The sequence below is a fragment of the Pristis pectinata genome, chromosome 25 (genome assembly GCF_009764475.1).
Source record: "Pristis pectinata isolate sPriPec2 chromosome 25, sPriPec2.1.pri, whole genome shotgun sequence".
Classification (NCBI taxonomy): Eukaryota; Metazoa; Chordata; class Chondrichthyes; order Rhinopristiformes; family Pristidae; genus Pristis; species Pristis pectinata.
In genome coordinates, this window is record NC_067429.1 from 5,434,282 (window position 1) to 5,460,953 (window position 26,672).

At 44.5% G+C, this 26,672-nt stretch overlaps 1 protein-coding gene across 5 annotated transcripts in view; it reads left to right on the plus strand.

Annotated features, from left to right (window-relative positions):
* The first annotated feature begins 3,229 nt into the window (after nucleotides 1–3,229).
* LOC127582866 (protein AF-10-like) overlaps nucleotides 3,230–26,672 on the plus strand; it is a 194,933-nt gene continuing 171,490 nt past the window's right edge. For all 5 annotated transcript variants that reach the window (XR_007958177.1, XM_052038465.1, XM_052038466.1 and 2 more), the window contains exons 1-3: nucleotides 3,230–3,384; nucleotides 6,790–6,869; nucleotides 24,365–24,419. Coding sequence is in view for 4 of the 5 variants with exons in the window: in XM_052038465.1 (XP_051894425.1) it covers nucleotides 3,276–3,384; nucleotides 6,790–6,869; nucleotides 24,365–24,419 (244 nt within the window). In the remaining variant the exon portion in view is untranslated. The remainder of the gene's footprint in view (nucleotides 3,385–6,789; nucleotides 6,870–24,364; nucleotides 24,420–26,672) is intronic.

Genomic DNA, 26,672 nt, shown 5'->3' on the forward strand with positions numbered 1-26,672 from the left:
TATAAAAGAAAGAAAAAACCCCCAAAACAATAAGAAAAATGATAAAAGATATATCAAACCAAACTAAGTTAAAGAAAAAAAAATTCAAAAAAAAAACAAACAGAAAAAAAACCGGACTAAAATTTCTCAGTAGAAACAGAGCAATATTATGTCGTCAACTCCGTTCCTCTAAATTGAAAGGTTATTATAAGGGGATCTATATCATGTGAAAATATTGAATAAATGGATCCCAAACTTCCTCAAATTTAAGCAAAGGATCAACAGTACCACTCCTAATTTTTTCCAAGTTTAAACATGATATAGTTTGAGAGAACCATTGAAAAGTAGTAGGGGTATTGGATCCTTCCATTTAAGCAAAATGGATTGTTTGGCCATTAATGTAACAAAGGCAATCATACGGTTAGCGGAGGCAGATAGATGGCCAGATTCTATCGTTGGTAAACCAAAAATTGCAGTGATAGGATGAGGTTGTAAATCAATCTTCAATACATTTGAAATAATGTTAAAAATATCTTTCCAATATTTTTCCAAAAGAGGACGAGACCAAAACATATGTGTCAAAGAAGTCACATTCGATTTACATCTGTCACATATAGGATTTATATGTTGATAAAAACGAGCTAGCTTATCTTTTGACATATGGGTCCTGTGAACTACCTTAAACTGTATCAAAGAATGTCTGGCACACATTGAAGAATGTATTAACTAAAAGAAGAATTTTCTTCCAATGATTTAGAATCTTGGTTACTAGGCCAGTAAGTTAACTTCTGTGCTACTTACTTAAGGGGATGATTGTAGTTTGACGGAAATTGATGCCCAACCACAGAAAGAAATCTTAGGAGATTCGACTCAGAGTTTGGCCAAAGAGGTAACCAAAAAAAAGCAAAATTGAAGAACATACAACATTTACAGAGCACCTTCAAAGTGATGGACGTTCCAAGATGCTTTACAGGAACAATTATCAAAGAAAAAAAAATTGGTGCTGATCCACATGAGGAGAATTAGAGCAGGTGATCAAAAGTTTGGTCAGAAAGTAGGATTTAGGAGGAAGCAGACGTAGGGAGCTTTACAGGGAGAATTCCAGAGCTCAGGCAGCCGCAGGCAATGGTGGTGAAGAGACTAAATTAATTGGTAATTGGTCATTGGTTTATTATTGTCACTTATACTGAGGTATAGTGTAAAGCTTTGTTTTGCATGCCATCCAGACAGATCATTCCAAACTTATTTGCTGTACTTATTACATTGAGGTAGTATAAAAGGACAAACAATAACAAAATGCAGAATAAAGTGTTGCAATTACAGAGACAGTGCAGTGCAGGTAGACAAATAAGGTGCAAGGGCCATGATGATGTAGGTTGAGAGATCACGAGTTCATCATTATCATACGAGGTCAGTTCAAGAGCCTTATAACAGCAGAACAGAAGCTGTCCTTGAGTCTGGTGGTACATGTTTTCAACTTTTTGTATCTTCTACCCAATGGAAGGGGGGAGAAGGGAGAATGACCGGAATGGGAGGGGTCTTTGATTATGCTGGCTGCTTTTCTGACGCAGCAATACATGTAGACAGAGTCCATGGAGGGGAGGCTGATTTGCACAGAGGACTGGGCTGTGTTCACAACTGTCTGCAATTTCCTGTGGTCTTTGTCAGAGCAGTTGCCATACCAAGCCATGATGCATTGGAATAGGATGCTTTCTATGGGAAGAGGCTGGGATTGGAGGTGTGCAGAATAGCAGGCAAGACTACAGAGGATGGATTATTGTGAATCTGGAATATCATGTGCAGTTCTGCTCACCCCATTACAGGAAGGATGTGAAAGCTTTAGAGAGGGTTCAGAAGAGGTTCACTGGGCTGCCACCTGGACTAAAGTGTACTTGCTGTGAGAGATTGGACAAACTTGAGCCACAAGAGACTGCATATGCTGGAAATCTGGAGCAACAAACAAAGGAGCTGGAGGAACTCAGTGGGTCAGGCAGCATCTGTGGAGGGAAATGGACAGTCAATACATTGGTTTGAGACCCTTCATCCGGACTGGAAAGAAAGAGGGGAGATAGCCAGTATAAAAGATGAGTCAAAGGTGTGGAGCAAGAGCTGGCAGATCCAACTAGCCCACATCACCCATACATTCCCCCTACTGGTTCCCCTCCCCACCTCCTTCCCTTTATTCCATGGGTCCACCGTCCTCTCCTATCAGATTCTTTCTTCAGCCCCTTGTCACTTCCACCTATCACCTCCCAGCTTCTTACATCATTCCTAATTACCCCTCCCTCACCTGCCTATCACACCCCCCCCTCACCTGGATCCACCTATCACCTCCCAGCTCTTGCTCCACCCCTTCCCCTCCACCTTTTTACTCTGGCTATCGCCCAAGTCTAGATTTGAAATGTTGACTGTTTGTTTCCCTCCATAGATACTGCCTGATCTGTTGAGTTCTTCCAGCTACATTGTGTTTTGGACAATCTTGTATAGTTTTCTTTACATCAGAGGCTGAGGGGTGACCTGAGAGAAGTACATAAAATTATGAAAATAGTCAGAGTCTGTTTTCTAATGATGGAAATGTCAAATACTGGAGGGTGTGGGTTTAAGGTAAGAGGGGGGAAAGTTTAAAGGAGATCTAATGGCTTCTTTTTAACATAAAAGGTGGGTGCCTGGAATGCATTGACGGGGAAGGTGCTGGAGGCAGATATGACATTAAGAAGCATTCGGACCAACACGTGAACAGGCAGGGAATGGAGGGATATAGACTATGAGCAGGCAGATAGGATGTTTGGATTGGCATCATGGTCAGCACAGACATGGTGGGCCGAAGGGTCTGTGCTGTACTGCTCTACGTTCTGTATGTTACCCAAGCTGTTGTACTGAGCAATGTGGAGCAAACACGTCAGTGATAAGCGTACCCATGCAAAGATAAGATCCAGAACAACGCACGGCTCATTTTAAACGCTTCTTGTTTGTTTTCTCCCTAATATTGTTCAGCGTACCAGCAATTAAATCGGCGTAAAATTCTGTAAAGGAAGAAAACCGAAAAATCACCCTTCCTAGCGACTTTGAATGAGGCCGGGTCGGGGAACCGCAGAATTTATTCTCTGCGGCCATAGTTGCGAGAATGAGCAGCGCTTGCGCCCTGGTAATGGTTGCATTGCACTGAGAGGGACGGGACTGCCCCCCCCCCCCCCCCTCTCTCCAAATTATGGGGAAACAATGTGTCGGAGAGGAGATGCTGCTGGTTACTTTGTTGTAACTACTTTTCAGCAGGGAATCGGGACGGGCCGGGAAGTATGAAGGAGATGGTTGGAGGTTGCTGCGTGTGTTCAGACGAGAGAGGATGGGACGAGAATCCTTTGGTCTACTGTGACGGGCATGGTTGCAATGTTGCTGTTCATCAAGGTAAAGGCAGCGAGGAGGAGGAAGGCATATTTTAAAGCGAGAGAGAGAGAAAGCAGGCTTAAGGCTTGCAAGAGGATGTGGTGCCTCGCTGCACGTTCATTTCTCGCCTCTGAAAATTAAACGTGATTTTTTTTCTCTTCTTCCCCCCCCCCCCCCTTCCCCAGTTTTAAACCAGGGGAGGATTACAATTTTAAATCCAGAACTTAGCAAAATTCGCCCGTCTATTTGCCGGCCGTGGAGGCCAGTGATGTGTCCTTTCCAATTGTCAGTCACGTAGCCTTGTTTGTGAGGTTATTTTAAACCCTCTCTGCTGTACGTTTGTTGTAAGGCATCGTTCACATTTTTCAGATGGTTTGTGTTTCAGCTTCGCAATTACAGATTTATTTTGTTTATTCTTTTGGGGGGGGGGGGGGAAGGGAATCTAACTTTTATTTCTCCCTGGCCTTTCATGCACTTACAAGTGCGCCACATTGACCTGTGATTAATAATCCGATCTCATAATTAACAAGAGGAGGGCGATAAGGGGAGTGGAAGAGTGTTCTGCTCACCTACACCGTTCTACTGATTGACGGCTGCATGTGATGTTTGGCAGTTAGTTCCTGGGAGCGTTGTTAGCAACTACTGGTGTCTCTGTTTACAGCTATCCATAAACCCCGCGCTGATCTCCTGCTGGTGAAACGCCCCACTTGATGGGACTATTACATGGCCCAGGGAATCCCAGGCCGATCGTGTAGTTTGGGTGAGCCAGATTGGCATTGGGGTCTCCAACCGGCGACAGGAGGAGAGGAGGAGGAGGGGGAGAAATCGGGCATTAGGACAACTGCTTCACTTATAGAAGTACCACGTTAAAAAAAATAGCTTTTTCCCTGGAATGTAGGAGACTGAGGGGTGACCTGATAGAGGTATACAAGATGATGAGGGGGGGATAGACAGGGTGAAAGCACATAGTTTTTTTTGCCAGGGAGGGGGGTGCTTAAAAACAAGAGGACATAGGTGTAAATTCAGAGGTGAGAGATTTAAAAGGGACTTCGGGCAGCTCCAACCGTGATGCGTATTTGGAACGAGCTGCCAGAAACAGTGGTTAAGGGGGGCACATTAGCAACATTTAAAAGCCCTCTAGAGAAGTACCAAGGGTAGGAGAGGTTTAGAGGGCTGTGGGCCAAATGTGGGCAGATGGGACTAGCTCGCTGGACAACACAGTCAGCATGGACGAGTTGGGCAGAAGGGCCTGTTTCCATGCTGTGTGACTCTATTACTTTAATTTAAAGTCTCTCTTTAGCTCCCTGAAGGTGCTGAAGTGGGATTGTGAGCAACAACTACACCCAGACCCCCAGTGAATATGGTGATGACCGTGAACCTTCCTGGTGCGCGCGTGCGCGCGCGCGCGCACACACACACACACACACACACACACACAATAAAAAAGAGGCTTCACACACCAGGACAATTAGGAGATGTTGGGGCAGGTGACCAAAAGCTTACTCAAGTGAGTCAGGTTTGAGTGAAGGCGAGGAGAGTGCTGAAGAGTTTGAGGTTGGGGATTCCATTGCTTGGGGTCCAGGCACCTGAAGAGCAGGCCAGCAGTGAAGGGGCGAGGGAAGTGCTGGGACTTACTGGCTCAGAATTGGAGGAAGGTGGAATTTCCAAAGCTGCGTGAGGATTTGAACACTGAAAGAAGAATTTTCAGATTGGTGCTATTGATTGATGTGGGGAGGGTTTGGTTGGGCTGTGTGCACCCTCCATAGTTAAGTGGTTTGTCGTGCTCACCGCCTGAGCTTGGCAATGGAACAGGGACAAAATGTGCTTGGTGCAGGTGGTACAAAGACTGGCAAGGGGTTCTTCTTGAGTCCTTTGATGCTAATGCCACACAGGCTAGGAACTATCCTGGAACACTCTCCTCCACACCTAACATTAGAAGGCAAGAGAGGAAAGAAAGCATGGATGGAGTCTTAAAAAAAATCATTCCATCACTGAATTATTGAAATTTTATGACATAAATATTATAAATGAGGTGATTTAGTCTATCCTCTCTGTGCTAGGGTAGAGCTATCCAACCTAATCTCACTTCCCAAGTCTCAGGCCACAGCCTGTGGGTCCTGCCCTGGTAGCTGCACATACAGGTACTGTTCAAATATGGGTTCCTGTCTTCACTGTCCTTTAAGGCAGTGAGTTCCACACGCCTACCACCCTCTGGGTGGTTTCCCTCAGTGTAAACTTATCAGCCTTGTTTACTTTCCTTTCTGGTGAAGGTGTTGGGTCCTCCCTGGGCCATTGTATCTATAGTCCTCTCATTGGTTTATGCCCATCAATTAAATCTCCTTTAAGCCTGGCCTGAACAACATTGACTTAAACCAGAAGATGTTTTAAAACAGGTGGTTTGGGCAGGAAGTAAAAAATAGCTGTTGTTATGGTCATAATATGTGTATATGTACATCAGGGAGTGTGTGTGTGTGTGTGCGCGCGCGCACCAGGAAGGTTCACGGTCATCACCATATTCACTGGGGGTCTGGGTGTAGTTGTTGCTCACAATCCCACTTCAGCACCTTCAGGGAGCTAAAGAGAGACTTTAAATTAAAGTAATAGAGTCACACAGCATGGAAACAGGCCCTTCTGCCCAACTCGTCCATGCTGGCTGTGTTGCCCAGCGAGCTAGTCCCATCTGCCCGCATTTGGCCCATAGCCCCATAAACCTCTCCTACCCTTGGTACTTCTCTAGAGGGCTTTTAAATGTTGCTAATGTGCCCGCCTCAACCACTGTTTCTGGCAGCTCGTTCCAAATACGCATCACTGTTGAAGCTGCCCGAAGTCCCTTTTAAATCCCTCACCTCTGATCTTTCACCTCTGACCTTACACCTATGCCCTCTTGTTTTTAAGCACCCCCTCCCTGGGAAAAAAAACTGTGTACTTTCACCTTGTCTATCCCCCCTCATCATCTTGTATATCAGGTCACCCCTCAGTCTCCTACGTTCCAGGGAATTTGTATATTGCATATATAATTTGTATAACTCCTTGCACTTTTTTTGTTTGGATGTTCAAAAACACTATTGTGTTTTGAAGTCTATTCATCATAATAATGTTGCAAATGAAGCAGCTAAGGTCCTACTATGGTGTCTAGATAATCTGAATGGGTGGCTCGCTCCGAGATATGGTACTTGCAACAGTGTGGGTCCCTTGTAGTGCGCCCAGGAGTGTCAGACTCGATTTTTATGCTCAAATCTCCACAGTGGGTTTTGAACCCAAGATCTCTGACTTAGAAGTGAGAGTGCTTCGTGCTGAGCCACTGTCCACACTTGCACTGAGAGTGGGAGAAAGAGTAGGTCAGCGAAAGCTGATGATATTGTGACTTGTTGAAGCCTTGTTTGTATTTCTCTGTATTCATAGTTCTTTCTATCTTTTTATTTACAGCTTGTTATGGAATCGTTCAGGTCCCAACTGGACCGTGGTTCTGCAGGAAGTGTGAATCTCAAGAGCGTGCTGCCAGAGTAGTGAGTATTTGTCATATTTCATAACTACCATTAGGTTTAACCGTGTTGATCTTCGAAGGATGAAGCTTCGAACATATGTTGCAGTTCTAATATCAAGCCTGTGTTTGCAAGTCACTTAGAAGGTTGGAATTTTTATCCTGGATACAATGATGTCATTGAAACTCACAAAACTCCTGCAGGGTGGATGCAAGGTAATGTTTCTCTTGGCTGAAGATTCTTGAACTGTGGTTCACAATCTCAGAATAAAGGATTGGTCATTTAGAACTGAGATGAGAAGAAATGTCTTCACTCAGAGGGTTCACTACCCCATAAGGCTGTGGAGTCTTAGTAATCAAGTTCATTCCAATCCGAGATCAAGTCGTTTCTCGATAGTTAAGGAATCGAGAGCTGAAGTTGAGGTAGAAAACCCAGCCATGAACTTAATGAATGGTGGTTCAGGTTCGAAGGACCAGATGGCCTATTGCTGCCCCTAATTCTTGTTCTTGCTTTGCATAGTTAGCTCAGGTGCTGAACAGTGGATTGAGTTTAATACTGAACCATGTTGGCCTGGAACATCCAGGTTAATTCCTTGCTCTGTGCTGATTCCACTCTCTTCAGCTGCCACTGAGGCAGACATGACCTCGAGCTTTCCAGGCTGGGGAGAGTAAAATGGACTGAACTACAATTACTACTCGGTGCCCACCAATTCTACGAGAAAGTAGATGTGATGAATCGGCATGGACTTGTTGGGCCGAAGGGCCTGTAACCATGCTGTATTGCTCTCTATGACTCACTATAAATCATGGAATGGTGCGGTAGAGGAGGAGGCCTGTCAGCCTATCATATATTTGATTGTTCAAGCACCTGTCCAAATGCCTCGCACTTCATCACCAGTTGTGGGTGTTGTTTTCAATGTGTTGTATTGTAGTCTCTTCTTCCAAAATTGATTCCATAGTCAAAGGAACAGAATTTTGGAAGAGAAACACATTGTGTAGTGCCTACAGTATAGTATAATTAACGCCATCGCTGGGGATACGTTTCCTTCCTCCCCCATGTATATTTTTCAAGCACTGTCTAATTTTCTGTGTTATAAAGTGTACAGTTTGATAGCATTATAACAAGATAGACTCCACACAAATGCTTCCTACTTATCTATCCTAATAAGATATTTTTGAAATTGCTTTCATCATTCTTTTTGGTCCTAACAACTATTAAAGTTAATTCTGCACATCCCACTGATTTTCTTAAATCTTATTCTGGTTAATGGTCCCATGCACCATTACTGAACATCACCATTAAATACCTCAAAATCAACAGCCCCAGGTCTCCCAATCTCTCCATTCAAGGATAGGATTCTGTGCAATTGGGATCAGTTGTATCACCTGCGCTCCTTCTCCCCTCCCCAGTGACACTAATTCCTTGTGCGCAGCACCTGAATGGGTCAGGTGCTGGAGCACTGCCAATACTTTGTTGACAAATGACTGGGAAAGCTGACAGTACACTGGTTATTTTCGATCTTTTTACCTGCTCTTTGTTGTGGTTACTGCTTTGCTCTCCTCGGTCCTTCAGTGACCATAATTACACGTGTATTTGTGCATTTGCCTACAGTTGCTGTAAGATTGTCCCTACATTTGAAATTAGCCTCAAGAGATGATCCATATGATAGAGAAAGAATGGAGAGAGAGTTGGATATGATGTGTGCAAAGAGCAGGACATTTCGGTTCAAAGTCTGCTGTAGCTAGAGTCCAGAATGGGACTGAATGTGCTGGATCAAAGCAGATTGCCATTTTGTTAAGCGAGTGTTGGCAGCTTCTCAATTTAGATGCATGGATTTAGAAACTGATTGGAATGTGGAAGGGGAAGTACTTTTCCATTTCAGGATGTCAGATGGTTCACATCCTACTGGAATCTTGCCTGGCATCCTGAAACACAGTCATTGGGTGGGGGTCAGTAACAAGGAACAGGAGTACACGTAGTTTTGGCCCTCTTCTGCTCTGTTACTTCCAGCACAAGGAAAGGAAAATAAGAGTAGATCGCTCCTTGGCCACCCTTCCTATTGACCCATTAAGAGGATTGTTGCCTTGCAGTTTCAGAGAAAGCTACGACAAAGGCAGTTTGTTTCCTGATGGCATTTACAGAAAAATAATACAGTGATAACAGAATGTCATATTTAAATAGTGCCTTTAATATAACAAGAGTATTCCAAGGCATTTCATCAAACAAAAAAATTGACATTGAACCATATAATGAGATTTACAACATGTGTGCAACAATATGCTCAAATAGGTAGATTTTAAGGAATAAAAAAGATGGAATTCCAAAAATAAGAGCTAGAATCAAACCTTAGCCAAAACTATAGCGGAATGCCCATTATTTTAGGTTGATTGTTGCATTGACTACATTCATTAGCTGGGAGAAAGTTACAGCGATAATGAGAGGAGTTGCTGGGCAAGGATTCGAAAACAAGAGTGAGAATTCTGAAATTAAATCCTGATTTTTTTTTATTTGTTCATGGGATGTGGGTATCACAGGCATGGACATTATTTGTTGCTTACACTTAATGACTTTTCAAAAAGAGTATCAGATTTACTATCACTGACTTGTATGAGATGAAGTTTGTTGTTTTGCAGCAGCAGCACAGTGCAAAGACATAAAATTACTATAAGTTATCGAAATAAATACCGGTGAAAAAAAAGTAATAATGAGGCAGTGTTCATGGACTGTTCAGAAATCTGATGACGGAGGTGAAGAAGTTGTTTCTGAATCATTGAGTGTGGGTCTTCAGGCTCCTGTACCTCCTCCCTGATGGTAGTAACGAGAAGAGGGCATGGTCAGGGTAGTGAGGGTCCTCAGTGATGGATGCCGCCTCTTGAGGCACCGCCTCTTGAAGATGTCCTCGATGGTCGGGAGGGTTGTGTCCGTGATGGAGCTGGCTGAGTCTACAATGCTCTGCAGTCCCTTTCGATCCTGTGCATTGGAGGCTCCATACCAGGCAGTGATGTAACCAGTTAGAATGCTCTCCACCGTACATCTATGGAAATTTGTAAGAGTCTTTCGTGACATACTGAATCTCAAACTCTTGACGAAGTAGAGCCACTGTTGTGCCTTCTTCATGATTGCATTAATGTATTGGGCCCAGGATAGATCCTCTGAGATGTTGACACCCAGGAACTACCAACTACCTAGGATTTGACCAACGACAGTGGTATCGTTGGTGAATTTATATGTGGCATTTGAGCTGTGCTTAGCCACACAGTCATGAGTGTAGAGAGAGTAGAGCAGTGGGCTAAGCATGCATCCTGGTGCACCTGTGTTGATTGTCAGTGAGGAGGTGTTATTACCAACTTGCACTGAATGTGGTCTCCCTGTGAGGAAGTTGAGGATCCAGTTGATGAAGTGACTTTTTCAACTGCTGCAGTCCTTCTGGTGAAGGTGCTCCCATAGTGCTGTTGAGGAGGGAGTTCCAGGATTTATATCCACCCTCAATGAAGACATTGCAATAAATTTCCAACTCAGGATGGTGTTTGACTAGGAGAGAAACCATTATGTATATTCCTGCAGTGATTCAAATCCCTGACTGAAGAATTATTCAACTCCCTGTAGATTGTGGAATCGTCAACCTCTTTATTTTGGGTACTCTCTGGCTCTCTTAATAGAAATTTATTTTTATGCAGTACAGGCTGACAGGCTACAACAGTCCTTTGGAATTGTCTTTCCTTCTGCACCAGACTAGCTGTTAATTTTTTTAAAACGAGGATATGATTTAGTGGATTACCTCAGAAACATCGTGATGAATCAAGGAACAAGAACAAGCACTGGAGGAACTCAGCAGGTCTGGATGAAGGGTCTCAACCCAAAACATTGACTGACCATTTCCCTCAATAGATGCTGTCTGACCCGCTGAGTTCCTCCAGCACTTTGCGTGTCTCTCCAGATTCCAGCATATGCAGTCTCTTGTGTCTCGGTTGTGAATGTAAGTTAGTTTCCGTACTAGCTATCAACTTGGTGAATATGGACCAACGATTCACTGAAGTGCACAATGTGACAAATATTGAATGAAGGAGGTGGCACTGGAAGGAGAACATTTTTAGAGCCAAATTTCCCCTCATTCTGTCTTGGGGAAAGGGGGTAATTATCTTCACTACCTGCTGGATAATGTGGGATGGTTATCTAACAGAAGATATAATCCCAAGTATGTATTTCAACTTTATCTTACTTGTGTGCTAGAATGTTGCTTCAAAGAAAACTCTCCATTAAATTTATGGTGTTGCCTAATTGAAGCTAGCAGGAAATTTTTTTCCTTCTCTGACCCTCACACTGTTTCCTCAGAAGACACCGAATAAATCAGGAGTTAATCCTGGTTGAGTTTATCACTACCACCTTGTCTCCCTGCCCCAGCAATTACCCGGGGTGTTCAAGCCACTTCCAGTACCTCAGATGGTTAGAGTTTTATCCCCATGTTCCTTGTTTTAACATGCAGTGTGGTAATATGCAAGTCTTGTGCACAGCTTTTGAAAAATGGTTCCACTGAAGTCCATTGGATCAGACTTCAGAACTAGAGTTCAGTGTATTGGTTTGGATTATTATTATTGTCACATGTACTGAGATACAGTGAAAAACTTAGTTTTGCAATCCATCCATACAGATCATTTCAACCCATAACTACTTTAAGGTAATACAAGGGAAGAGCAACAACAGAATGCAGAATATCATGTAACAATTACAGAGAGAGTGCAGTGCAGGTAGACAATAAGGTGCAAGGCCATGATGAGGTAGATTGCTGGGTCAAGGGATCATCTTTAAAGTATGAGAGGTCTGTTCAAGAGTCTTACAACAGTGGGGTAGAAGCTGTCATTGAGCCTGGTGGTGGGTGTTTTCAAGACGCACACATAACAACTAATTTCTAACTGAAAGTGAACTTCTAACCCCTTGTGTCATCCCAGTTGAATGTTCCTTGACTGATGGGCTGTGGTTGAACTTGGGTCTTCCTTGTCATATGTGACTGCCTTTGTTCACTAAACCATTGGGAGACCTTTGCCATGTTAGTGCAATTCAGGAATTGGGTGTGGGGTCTACATTTGCAACAAGATGAATGGCTGTTTATCCAAACACATCATTAGCACCTTCCTGTGGGCATTGCTTGTGTAGTTCACCAGCTGACCAGATATTTCACAGTTGGGAACCGACAGCTTCCCAGTAAGATCAGAAGGCCCTACCTTCTTTTGACTCTCCGGTACTGTTGGAGGGTTGTTGAAATTCGAGCTATAGAGAAATTGCATTGATCTTGTATCTTACTTGGACCACACTGCTCATTGTTGGGCTTTGTATTATATGAGTGCAAAAAAACCACAGATTAACAGCCATGATATCGGAAATGAGAAATTATCAGGCAAAGCAGATCAGGTATGGTTAATTTTTAGCTCTAGAAAATATAACACTGATGATAACCTAATAGAGGTGTGCAAAGGCATGAAGTGTTTTGGAAGGTAAATACAGACCAGATGTTTTCACTTGAGTTTTGTCAATTCACTTGTGTCATGTGGCTGTCATTGCAACTTGCCACACCTCCCTGACTTCCCTTGAGAGAGAGGTGTTGATCAGCCTTCTTGAACTGCTGCAGTCTGGGGAAATACTTGCGTGGTTCAAAACTGGTAGTCATAAATATAAGATGATATAAAATTATAAGGGGCACTGATAGAATCTTTTTCTCATGGTAGGACTATCAAAAACTAAAGAGTATTGTGTAAGGTGGGAGCAGGGGATATGGACCTTGTGTAGGCAGAAGGCGCTAGTTTAGTTCGGAGTTTAATTAGTTTGGCACAAAATCGCGAGCTGAAGGGCCTGTTCCTGTGCTGTACAGTCTTATGTTCTCATAGAGTCATACAGCACAGAAACAGGCCCTTTGGCCCAACCAGTCCATACTGACAAGATGCCCATCTAAGCTAGTCCCGGTTGACTTGTATCTCTCTAAATCTTTCCTATCCCTGTCCAAGTGCTTTTTAAATGTTGTTGATATACCTGCCTCAACCACTTCCTCTGGCAGCTCATTCCACATACAGACCATCCCCTTGATGACGTTGCCCCTCAGGTCTGTGAAGGAGGTTTAAAAGGGATTTGAGCAGAAGGTTTTTGTTTACACAAACGTGGTTGATATCTGGAACTCGCTGCCAGAGGTGGTGGTGCAGTTAGATACAACATCTACACTTAAGAGACATTTAGATGGGCACTTGAATAGGCAGGGGATAGAAGGATATGGACAATGCAGGAAAATGGGATTGGTGCAGGTGGGCAGAGGGGTAGGCATGGACTGGGTGGGCTGAAGGGCCATTTCTCTGCTGTACATCTCTATGACTCTCTGACTCTTAAGTCCAGCTAACGATTCAAGAGAAATATCCTTGCCTAGAAGGTAGAATGTGGAACACGGCACCACAAGAGGCGCAGTTATGCTGAATAAGGGGATGAAACTGGACTGTCTTCCATGTAAGATGTTACAGAGCTTCGAGAAAATGGCTGTTATTTCAGAACTCTAGTGTGCTTGGCAGCAGAATCAACAATTAGGTCAGTGGTTAAGAGATTCCCCCACTACACTCATAAACTCTGATACAGTTGGCAGTGGCGATACTGATTTGCAGTTGTTCCAGTCCCAATGTAGTGCATTTTCTGGGATCGTGCAGGTTGCAGCTGGAAAGAAGAATGAAGTGAAAGAACTGAACTGTGAATCTTGGATTCTTTTGTTTAGTATCGTCACCCAACTGGTTTCTAAATTGGGTTGTATTAGCATATGTGAAAAACTGTTGTTGGTAGGTTCTCCAGTGTGGAGTTTGGAACTGGAATTGGTTTATTATTTGCTTTGCATTTGTGATTTTTCGAAACTTTGTTTTCCATGCCATCCGTACAGATTGTTACATTACAACAGTGCATTGAGGTAGTACAAGGGAAAACAATAACAGAATAAAGTGTTACAGTTACAGAGAAAGTGTAGGCATCAGTAAGGTGCAAGGCCCTAACAAGTTAGATTGTGAGATTGGGAGTCAATCTTGTCGTACTGGGGACTATTCAATAGTCTTATAACAGCAGGATAGAAGCTGTCTGAAGCAAGCTAAGCAGGAAGTTCCTTTTGATAACCTTTTCAGATCAACTGTGATTCATTCCTTCAGTAAATAACCAGAGATTATCATCTGCCCTGGAGATGACAATGAGATTTGACATTACAACAGAGGTTGCAAAACGTGTTGGGCTGTGTGTAAAGAATGTGAAAGGTAACATAGAAGTACAGATTTCTCAGTGAAATGTTGGGCAGATAACTGCTGGGTCATCAGAGAGGTTTTAAGGAATGTTTTAAAGGGTGGAAAAAGAAGTCAATATGTTTTAGGGAGGAAATTTGAGGGCTTAGGGCCTTGCTGGGTGAAGACGTGGCTGCCAATGATGCATTGAAAATTGGGGTTGCAGTAGAGGAAATTACACAGTCAGAAAGCAAATTCTGGTGTATGAGCTCCATAGAAGCCAAGAGAGCTCTATGATGGTGAGATAAGTCTCTTTCTATACACAAGAGACACAGTCCTAGGATTATACTCTGTGCGTGCCAATCATTTCACACAAAGGTCATTTTGCACCTCATTTGTCCTGGAGCCTCGCTTGTTGATTCATCTCCCCCCAACCCATCCTACATGAATTGCTTCTTTGAGAATCACGAGGGAGGCTTATGTTGTTCCTTGGAATCTACCTCTTAGACCAGGTTTCTGGTCATCCGTCCTTCCCAAGGGGAATTCCATTGCTGGGGGCTGAGTCAGCTGAGGGCATAACTGGCAGAGACGGCTTGAATAAAGTCAGTGATCTGCAGGAGCTCAGAGTCAGAGGAAGCTAGAATTTGTGGAGGGTTTTGGGCTGGAGGACGTTACAGAAGATCCAGGAGGGATCTAAATAAACAAAGCTTAATTCACTTTACCCTTCCCATGAAGTGCGCCTGTCTTTGTGATCTGTATTCGCTGCTGACTCGAGCTCTGGATCCAACCAATGGAAGCTCTGTGATCTTCAAAACTCTGCTGGTACTACTCAGTTCTGCTCACCCATTGCCTCTATCGTGCCCTGTCGCCTCTGCTTTCCTGTAGTTGGATAGGAAAGGCTTGGAGGGACACAGGCCTAACTCTTGATCTCTCAGTCTACTCGTCATGGCCCTTGCATTTTATTTGTCTACCTGCACTGCGCTTTCTCTGTAACTGTAATAGTATTTTGCATTCCCTGTGTTCTACCTCGATGTACTTGTGTTTGATGTGATCTGTCTGGATGGCATGCAAAACAGTTTTTCCACTGTATCTTGGTACATGTGACAATAATAAGCCAATTACCAATTAATTAGGCAAATGGTATTAACGTAGATAGGCATTATGATCGAGTTGGGCTGAAGGCTCTGTTTCTGTGCTGTATGCTTCTGTGTTTCCATGACAGAGGGTGGTGACCATCTGGAGCAAGCTGCCAGAGGAGGTGGTGGAGGAAGATATCATCTTTAAGAAGCATTTGGACAGGTATATGTGTAGGAGAGGCGTAGAGGGATATGAGCCTAATGTGAGCAAAGGGCATTTAACGTAGGTCGGCGTCACGGTCGGCAAGGATGAGATGGGCCGAAGGGTCTGTTTTCATGCTGGACATTTCTGTGGTTCTATTATTTGCATCCTCACTTGAACCCCACTCTACCCTGGTTCAGCAACCAGCCCTAACCCTCCACACTGCCAAATCTGGACTACAGTGGATTACCTCTGCTGTCTCATTCACAGTGCCCCACCTGCCTTCACCACCACAGTGATGCCATCATTCTAACCTCCTCCACTTGCTGTACCTTCCCCCTCCTTCAAAGTCCTTCCCATCTCCAACCTCTGCTTTGGTGCCATCCTGGAGTCACCTCCCTGAACAGCCTTGGGTGTTTTCTTCAGGTCAAAAGGACACTAAGTGAATAAAAGTTGTTTGTCTGCTGTTTGTTACTACCCCTGAGTAATAACACCTTTTCCCGAAGGTGTTAGAACCTTTGCTGGTGCGTTAATTCATTCCAGAGGTGAAGTAGTCTTAGTGACTTTGCAGCACTGCCTTGTTGTGACTGGCAGTGGAGAGTGTGAGTGAAGGATTTTTGGAGCAGAGGTCATGTTTTGTAATTTGAATCTTTTAAGCCCCCTGGCTAACATGTGACATTGAACCTTGATTTGCAAAACACTTTGTGATGCCTGCCAAATTTGGAGCAGTTGCTTTATCTGACTGGTTCCAGGACTCAATTAAAGGGAGAGCCCTATGACTTGGTCTCAATATGCCTTGGCTATTGAATTACAGCAGCATACTGTGCACGTGTTTTGAGTTGGTATGTAGTGAGCAATTCTATCTTCCAAGTAAATAACTTGTATTTTTGTTTTGCCTTGTTAGGCTCCCAAGTAAAGATATCTTTATTAGTCACATGTACATCAAAACCCACAGTGAAGTGCGCTGCCTGGGGCGGTGGTGGAGGCAGGTACATTGGTCAAGTTCAAGATATTACTAGATAAGCATATGGACGAATTTAAAATAGAAGGATACGTGGGAGGAAGGGGTTAGATAGTCTTAGGCGAGGTTTAAAGGTCAGCACAACATTGTGGGCCGAAGGGCCTGTATTGTGCTGTACTCCGTTTTGCATAGAGTGTTCTGGGGCAGCACGCAAGTGTCGCCACGCTTCTGGCGCCAACATAGCATGCCCACAACTTCCTAACCCGTATGTCTTTGGAATGCGGGAGGAAACCGGAGCACCCGGAGGAAACCTACGCAGACACAGGGAGAACGTACAAACTCCTTACAGACAGTGGCCGAATTGAACCCGGGTCGCTGGCGCTGTAATAGTGTTACGCTAACTGCTACACCACCGTGCCTGTCCTGGGTTGTGATGGGTTATTCTCACTGCACCCTGTAGTAGGCAGCTAATAGATTATAGTTGCTGTTCAAATGCACTTTGATCAGGCAATTGAACATGATTAGTGCAAATTCATTGATCATGAGAATCATTGGAATGTCTGAAACACTCACTATATTTATCGCCCTTTGGGAAATCACAAGTAGTTAAAAATAATTTTATCCAGGGAAGATTGACTGAAAATTCAAATCAACCTAATGCTTTAGTGTTGGTTAATAATGTAAGTGAGACTTTCATGAATTGAAACATCGGAAGGTTTCCATATACTAGAACTGTCATATTCTCAATGATTTAAAAGGAGACCTGTCCTTGCATACCTATTCTCTCCTGAGGGAAGTGAATCACTAGGTTTAGTAACACTGTCCAAGTGACCACTCTTGCCATTGACTAAGAATGCTGATTGGTCATTCGGTTTTGACCATAATACTACCTGGGTCACATCCTATACATGGATCAGAGTTGTGATGCAGCCCAGCACAATATGCAAACCAGCCTCCCCTCCACTGACTCTGTCTACACTTCCTGCTGCCTCGCGAAAGCGGACAACATAATCCAGCAGCCCTCCTATCCTGGTCGTTCTTTCTTCTCCCCTCTCCTGTTGGGCAGACGATACAAAAGCTTGAAAGCACGTACCACCAGGCTCAGGGACAGCTTCTACCCTGTTGTTGTCAGACTTTTGAATGGACCTCTCGTGTGCTAAAGGTGAATTCTTGATCTTCCAATCTCCCTTACACTTGTTCACTTGCACTGCACTTTCTCTGTACTACCTCAGTGTACTTGTGCATGGCATGATCTGTCTGGATGGCACGCAAACAAAAGTTTTTCACTGTTTCTCAGTACACGTGACAATAATAAACTAATTCCAATTTTATTTTGCCCACCGAATAAAATGAGAATTCTTGCTTAATTCCCCCTGCATTCCTTAGTGAGGATAATGTTGGGATTAGACAACACAGTACAGCCCGGTGCCTATCCTGGTCCAGGTGGATTGGTGCTCCATCAATGGCTGCATATCCCTCCTGAGCCCTTGGGGAACAAGCCATGGTTTCTATTGTTCTAATAAGTGGAAAGTTATCATTGAGAAGTGAAAGCAAACAAGTTTCAGTGTTGTTGAGATAGCTGCAGTGTACGAGACAATATCTGCACCAAATATCTGCAAAATGAATGCCCTTCTCCAACCTGTCCCTGCAACACGATGTTACCCCTCGATATTCCATCCTATCGCTCTGGAAAACAAAGATCACTTCCCATAAAACAGCAGCCACCTCTTAGTGAAGGCAGATGTTGATGATGGTCACACCTTCAGATGTCGCACCTAAAGCATGGACTACATATAAAGTACTGGAGAGGTAACACCAACATTATCTCTGCAAGACCTTCCAAAAGCATTCAGAGGGTAAGCAAACCAACGTTAGCAGGACAACATTCAGGACAACGTTCCCTGCACCAATGTCTAGTCATGCTGGGTCTGCTCCAATGGGCGGACTATGAAGTTTCCATGCCCAACACCAGACTCCCAAATTCTACAAACTCCCTCGAGGCAGGAGTTACTAAGTCAGAGTAAACGCATGAAGGGTGTTGCCAAAAGTTCCTTGGGGGAGTGGGGGTGGGAATGTCACATTCTCATCAACTCATGGGAATCTTTCATCTTCCGGCCAATCAAAATGGAGAAGGAGAACCTGAGGAAAGCACTGAGATCCTTGGATGTCTTTGGGAGCACATAGAATTCCTGTGGAAATGGCAGAAGGGGTGTGGCACCTCCCAAATTGGCCACCCACTCACCCCATCAAATCTCTCCTGCTCCACCAGTGACAGAGCCTGCAGATCTCAAGTTGGCCTTATCAGCCAGCCCAGAAGCCACAGAACTGGAGTGGCCCACAAGTCATCCTCTCCCAAGTAACTGCCTGAGAATAATACGAAGCAACAGCCGAGTAGTAGGCACGAGGAGACCATTCAGCCCTTTGAGACTGCTCTGCCATTTACTTGGTTATGATTGATCTCCACCTCAGCTCCATTTAACTGGGTTTGCTCCATCTTCTTTGCTGCCTACCCTAACAAAAAAAACTCCATGGCTTTTCTGGGGGAGATAGAACTTCACATTTCTTCAATATTTGTGTCTCAAAGTGCTTCCTGTTTTTGTCTGGAATGCCCTTGCTTGAATTTAACATCACAGGGTAGAAGTTAATCTTGAGTCACTCACTTTTAAATGTGCAAATTCATGGCTGCCCCATGTTGCCTTCTGCTATGGAAATTTGCTTCTTTTGACTGGGAGCCAATGTAAACCAATAAAAGCATGGGCAATACTTTGTACATTGAGGGACTTGGACAGCAGGAAAGTGTTGGCAAATCTGGCATCGCATCCAAACTCAATAAAGCAAGAGTTCACCTATGATCAGAGAAAATGGGGAGAATATGCAATTGCAGTCCATTGCAACACTGCCCGTGTTCATCTTCATGTCTCCAGAGCCTGAGAAGTAGCGGATTAGCGTTGATCCATGATGGGACTACAAGGAGGGTGTGCCCTCCACCTGCCCCGTCAAGCACCATCTGTGACAGAGTCTGAGGGTCCTGCATTGGCCACCTCAGTTCCCACAGAACTGGAGTGGAACTAAGTCACCATCCACCCCAAGGGACTGCCAAGTAAGGAGCAACTGGTGATTGTGAAAAGCAGTCTTTTAGGAAGCTGTAAGCTCTGTAGTTTTATACTGGAAGGGTTTTTGCCAATGGTAACCCGATAGGTCCAATGAAGCAGACTGAAAGGATCTTTGCTCCCACTGGCTGCTAGCTAGCACCTCCTGACTGGAGTTTGTTTAATTTATGACTTCTGATTTTTATCTGCTTCCTTCTCTGGCACCGTTTCACCCCAACAAGTATCTCCTCGTGACAGAGCCTGCACATATCACATTGGCCAGCCCAGAACCCACAGAACTGGAGTGGAAGGAAGTTATCCTCAAACCCTTGCCAAGTTACAGCTCAGCAGCTGAAATGTGCTTGTTCTACATAGTTATTCGGCCATGGAATGCTTCACAGCAAATTCTAATGCATTCTTGATCTACTATCCATACATGTTGAAGTCACAGCAGAATTCAGTATTTGGTTAATATTCCTATAAAGGGCATCCTCAATGTCCTAAGATTGAATGAATACATTTGGAATGTGTCTGTGGTTGTGCTGTAGGCAAGCACCGTCAGTTGGGACAGATACATCCAGCACTCAGCAATATCACAACCACCAGATAATGACCTGGAAATTCAATTCTGTAGCACTGTTTTTTTTTATTCTGTGTTATACATCTGAAGATTGATTTTTTTTCATAGTGGAACAAATAATATTACTTTGTAAATGTGATTGGGCACTTCTTTTCACCAATCCAGCCTTGGGCATACAATACAAGTTCTGCACCAGATAACATCATGCCCCGGGTAACTCAGCTCTGGAGCTTTTGCCAGGGAAATCTGTCGCAAGCTGCTTCAGGCAGCCAATCATTGGGTACTCCTGGGGCAAGGGGATTTCAATAGCACTCCTCAGGGCTATGGAATGAAGAAATAAATCTCAGGGCTGGGCCCCACCCAAGTAAGTCCCGATAATTATCTCCATATTTGGGGCCTCAATCCCTGAGCGATTTATCTCTTTTCCACAAGGCGCTGACAGTCAAACGCCCGATCACTCCCTTGGGCACACTTATCTTTTTCAGAAATGTTCATTATTTGGGGATCTGGACACTGTTAACCTACATTGCCTCCTTGTTAAACAACATTCCAGTTTTAAGATCCCTCCATGAAAAGGTAGTGGTGAGTCAGCTACTTGCTAGACCATTTCAGACATTACCTAGAAGTCAACCACATGAATCCAGAAATGCACAGCCAGACTGGGAAAGGACAGTAGATTTTCTCCCACTGAAGGGTGAATCAGATGTGTGCAATTCTGGTCACCCCAATACAGGAAGGATATCAAAGTCAAGTTTATTGTCCTATGCACAAGTACACGTGTGCACAGGTGCGATGAAAAACTTGCTTGCAACAGCATCACAGGCACATAGCATCAGATAAGCAGCATTCACATAAATTAAACATAATTTATACAAGAAAGAACACAATTAGAACAAAAATAAATTGAAGTCCATTGTAGTGCAAAGTGATCATAATGTTGCTATACTGAGGTAGTGATTAGGGTTGTGCAGGTTGGTTCAAGAGCTGAATGGTTGAAGGGAAGTAGCTGTTCTTGAACCTGATGGTGTGGGACTTCAGGCCTCCTGCCCAATGGTAGCTGTGAGGAAATGGCCTGGCCCGCATGGTGGAGATCTTTGATGGCAGATGTTGCCTTCTTGAGGCAGCACCTCCTGTCGATACTACTGATGGTGGGGAGGGATGTGCCTCTGATGTATTGGGCTGAGCCCACTACTCTCCGCAATTGCTTACATTCCTGTGCATTTGAATTGCTGTACCAGACCACGATACAACCAGTTAGGATACTTTCAATGGTATCCTCTGGAGGTTTTGGAAAGGGTACGGAAGAAGTTTACCAGGGTGCTGCCTGGATTAGAGAGTATGAGCTACAAGGAAAGGTTGGACAAGCTTGGTTTGTTTTCTCTGGAGCGTCGGAAGCTAAGTGGAAACCCGATAGAAGTTCATAAAATTATGAAAGGTACAGATAGGGTAGACGGTCAGAATCTTTTTCCCAGGGTAGAAATGTCACGTATTAGAAGACACATTTAAGGTGAGTGGGGGAAGGTTTCAAGAGGATGTGCAGGGCAGGTTTTTTTCTTACACAGAGTGGTGGGTGCCTGGAAAGGGCTGCCAGAGGTGGTGGTGGAAACAGATATGATATTGCTGTTGAAGAGGCTTTTAGATAGGCATGTGAATCTGGAGGGATAAGGATCACGTGCAGGCAGAAGGGATTTAGCTTAATTTGGTATCGTGTTCAGCACAGACATTGTGGGCTGAAGGGCCTCTTCCTGTGCTGTAATGTTCTATGAGTTTTTAACAACAAGTGGTCTTTATAGTTATCATTGGACGGTGAGTTGTTGTTGTTTCCTCATTTCACATTATTAATATGAATTGAAATTCCAAAGTGAGATTTGAACTCTGGTTTCTAGATTACTAGTCCAGTACTTCAACCCCTGTACCACCATCACCACATATTAGGGAGCAGAACAATTTCTAGGTTGGTGTTCGAGGGACTGACCTGGACACCAGGGAAAGCACCTTCCTTTCCTCAAATAATGGCCATGGGAGGCTTTGCATCCTCTCAACAGCTGGTTGCGGGGTTCGAGATTTGACTCAACCTAATGTCTCTTTGGCTTGGCCTCAATTAGAGCTCGACTTGTTCATTATATTAAATCTGCTATGTAAATACAATTTGTAGTTGTTGTCATTTGATAACCTAAGGAAAGGTTGTCAGAAAGATGTGATGCTGATCCTCACTAGACAATAAGGTGCAAGGTCACAACAAGGTAGATTGTGAGGTCAAGAGTCCATGTCATTGTATAAGGGAACCGTTCAATAGTCTTATAACAGTGGGATAGAAGCTGTCCTTGAGCCTGGTGGTACGTGCCCTCAGGCTCCTGTATCTTCTGCCTGATGGGAGAGGAGAGAAGAGAGAATGACCTGGGTGGGTGGGGTCTTTGATTATGCTGGCTGCTTCACTGAGGTCCATGGAGTCCATGGACAGATTCCATGGAGGGGAGGCTGGTGTCCGTGATGTGCTGGGCTGTGTCCACAACTCTCTGCAGTTTCTTGGCAGTCCTGGGCAGAGCAGTTGCTATACGAAGCTGTGATGAATCCATCTAGGATGCTTTCTATGGTGCATCGATAAAAGTTGGTGAGTATCAAAGGAGACGTGCCAAATTTCTTTAGCTTCCTAAGGAAGTAGAGGCACTGGTGAGCTTTCTTGGCCGTGGCGTCTACGTGGTTGGACCAGGACAGGCTATCGGTAATGTTCACTCCTAGGAACTTGAAGCTCTCAACCTCTTGACCTCAGCACCATTGATGTAGACAGGTGCATGTACACCGCCCCCTTTCCTGACGTCAATGACCAAGGTGGTGAGCAGTGTTTGTGATGGAAACAAAGTAATTTCCTAGTACAATGCCATTCTTTTCAACCTTAATGATGTGTTGTACCCCAGAATAAACTCAGGAATAACCTTTCTGTGTCATTTTGCAGCACTTTGGAAATTTGACCAGGCAGTTCCAGGCCTGACTTGCCCTATGCCCTGATGTTATTTGTCCATCAGAGACTCATGGGATGCTGTCATTCCCTGTCCAGCATCAATTTTGGGCCATTGCAATGGATCCTGGACCATGTTGTCCCAGGAGCACCCAGCAATGGGCTGTCCTGGGAAAATGTGGTCTTCCTTTTACACTGCCAGACCAGGACTCCTACCACCTGCCAGATCAGTCACCTACTTTTTCCCGCTGTGTGGTGGCCCCAATGTATCACCAGACCCTGTGATCCCCATCCTTGAAAGTCCCAGTCTCTACACCCCTCTCAACACGAACCATTTAATTTGCTGGTCTTGCCCCACTCCCACCATCTATGATGTCCCAATGCCCCACACTAGGCTCAGCTCAAGGTCCACAGCTGCCAGCCATCCTGAACCCAGCTGAAAGGTCTCTGAAGTGAGCAGCAGCCGTCAGTTGTTCCAAGGCCTTGGCCTCAGACCGGGGCCATTGGCTGAATAGAACAAAAAATCTGCCATGATTGAATGGCGGCACAGAACTAATTCTGCTCCTATATCTTATGGTCTTATGAATGGTTCAGCGTATTGCTCCTATGTCCCATTAGGATGCGCCAAAACGCATGGGCAAGTGCTTTCCGTCTTCCTAATGTTCACTTGTAGGGAATATTCTGCTCATCCATCATTGGATATCAGGGAATTGAGGAGTTCTGTCAAAGTCTAGTTTATTGTCATATGCACAAGTACAGGTGCAATGAAAAGCTTACTTGCAGCAGCATCACAGGCACATAGCATCACGCAAGCGACATTCACAAAGAAAACATAAATTAAACACAAACTATACACAATTTTTACAAGAAAGGACACAATCAGAACAAAAGAAAAGTCCACTTTCATGCAATGTGATCAAAGTGGTCATAGTGTTGCTAAACTGTAGTGATTAGGGTTTTGCCGAGAACTGAATGGTTGAAGGGAAGTATCTGTTCTTGAACCTGGTGGTGTGGGACTTCAGCTTCCGTACCTCCTGCCCGACGGCAGCTGCGAGAAGATGGCATGGCCCGGATGGTGGGGATCTTTGATGATGGATGTTGCCTTCTTGAGGTGGTGAGGTGACGCAAGGTGTCTTTCACTATTTAAATAAACATGTGGAGTGAATGGCAATAGAAGTTTTAATAACTGACAGGAGAAATACAAAAACAGTTTTTGCGATTCATCCTTTGAAAAGCAGTGCGGGTTTATACTGCAGCATCCAGTTTCACAATTACAATTATGCAGGCGGTGACCTTTTTAATTACCTCCTATTCCAGTGATTGTGTTCTGTGTTTAACTGGGGCTAAAGTTTAGTCACCTGTCTAGATTGAAGGCTGTCCTACAACTGGTTGATGTGATAAACAATTAAACCATACCCTTTGTTTCCAGCGATGTGAACTCTGTCCCCACAAAGATGGTGCCCTCAAGAGGACTGATAATGGAGGTAGGTTGCATCAAAGTGTGGGATTCTGAGGATACAGATCATGGTAAAAGTAATTAACAGTACGCGGTTGTGAAGAAAACATATGTTCATAAATTATCAGTTTACATAATTTTTTTTACACTTCATTCAAGGTGTCTCTCCCCCTCTCCCTCTCCACCCACCCTCCTTCTGAATCTCAAAGTACTTTATGAATGGAAGGAGGCCATTTAGCCTGTCAGGTGTATACTGGCTCTGTGTATGAACAATACAGTTCATCCCACTCTAGAATCATAGATTATGCAGGATGGGAACAGGCCTTTCGGCCTGACTCAGTGTGCACCCTTCCGTATTAATCCCATCGCCCGGAACTTGGTCCATAGCCCTTTATGCCAGTGATTCAGACATTTCCTTTAGACGCTCCTCATTTAAACACTTCTTAAATGCTGTCAGCGACACAGCTTCAACTAATCTCACAGGTAGTGCATTCCAGGTACTTGCCACTCACTGAGTGAAAAAGGTCCCCCTCTGAAACTCTTCCCCTTTGCCCTAACTTATGTCCTCTAGTCTTATCTTGCTCTGACCTTGGAATATGTTTCCTGCACTCTACCCTAGCTATACTCCTTGTATACCAAAGTCATATCCCCTCTTAACCTGCTCTGCTCCAGGTAGAAAAGACTTAGTTTCTCCAATTTCTCCTGCCCTATCCCCTTAATGTGGCAAATTTTCTCCTTCACATACTTCCATTAACTTGGGCAAGAATTTTTCTTACTGCATTGAAGTTTACCCTTTTCCAATTGACTATTTTTACCTTGGAGTGTTCTTTTCCGTAGCTGTTCTATCCTTTCTAAACCTCATGCTTTTATCATCGCTGTTTCCTAGTGGTTCCCACACCCGTACTTGCCCTACTTGGCCTGGCTTGTATCCCAGAACCGAGTCCAGTAATGTCGCCTTCCTTATTGGGCCAGAATCGTACTGAATGCATTTCAGAAACTCTTGGCTCTCTTTGTCACTTCTGTTGTTGCTTTTCCTTGTCTGTGTTTGGCTGGTATCCCAGTCCATATCTGGATGGATGAAGTCTCCCATTATTACTATTCTATTTCTTTTTTCACATCTCTGCAATTTCACTGCAGATTTGCTCCTATTAGTAGTCAGCATCTAGAACATTCCCTATGGTGTAATCACAGCTCTATTGTTCCATGACTCTAAACAGATATTTTCTGTCCTTTATCATTCCAGGACATCCCCTCAGTCCAGCACTGCAGTATTTTCCTCACTCCAATACCCTACAGTCTGCTTTCTTTCTTTCCCTATTTTTCCTGAAACCTTGTATCCAGGAATATTTAGAGCTTCCCTGTGTGTGTGTGTGTGTGTGTGTGTGTGTGTGTGTGTGTGTGTGTGTGTGTGTGTACACCTCTCTGTCTATCTTTATATCTGCCATTTTATGCCTCTTTGTCTCTGACTTTCTGTGTATATGTGCCCCTTTCCTTCTCTGTCTCTCTCTCTGTCTCTCTCTCTGTCTCTCTCTCTGTCTCTCTCTCTGTCTCTCTCTCTGTCTCTCTCTCTGTCTCTCTCTCTGTCTCTCTCTCTGTCTCTCTCTCTGTCTCTCTCTCTGTCTCTCTCTCTGTCTCTCTCTCTGTCTCTCTCTGTCTGTCTCTGTCTCTGTCTCTGTCTCTGTCTCTCTCTGTCTCCCTTTGTCCCTCTGGCTGCAGTTCAGTGCTCTTGGCTTTCGTTCATCACTACTATTTGGGAATGTTATTTTCGGGTGGTGTACACCGGGTAGTGGCCATCTAGCCCCGTAGCTTGTTCCCTTTTCCTCTGAGGAAGTGGCTGGCCTCACTTGGCAACTACCCAGAGATGTGGTCAGAGCTGGAATGAGAATTGGGCAGGCGGACCTGATTCGCAGTGACATCGAGCAGCCCCAGACAACCACCACCTCATCCCCCTGAGATGACTGGGCCCTCACCAGTGTGCAGGAGGGACTCGGGATCCAAGCTAAACTCTACACAGTCAGGGGTGGGGGGCGGGTGGCAGAGAGGGTGAGGAGTGGGGGGGGGGGTGGCAGAGAGGGTGAAGAGGGAGGGGGTGGTGGAAAGGGTGGAGAGAGGAAGCAGAAGGTGAGAGTGAGAGAAGGAACACTTGCCTCTGGTTTAGAAGATGTGATCATGTCCAATCCGGAGGTTTCTGGCTGGCATTCCCAGTGTAAGGGAATGGTGGACGGCTGGAGTTGGTGCTTCCCGGATGCCCGCCTTTCCACTCTAGGCATCAACGATTCCA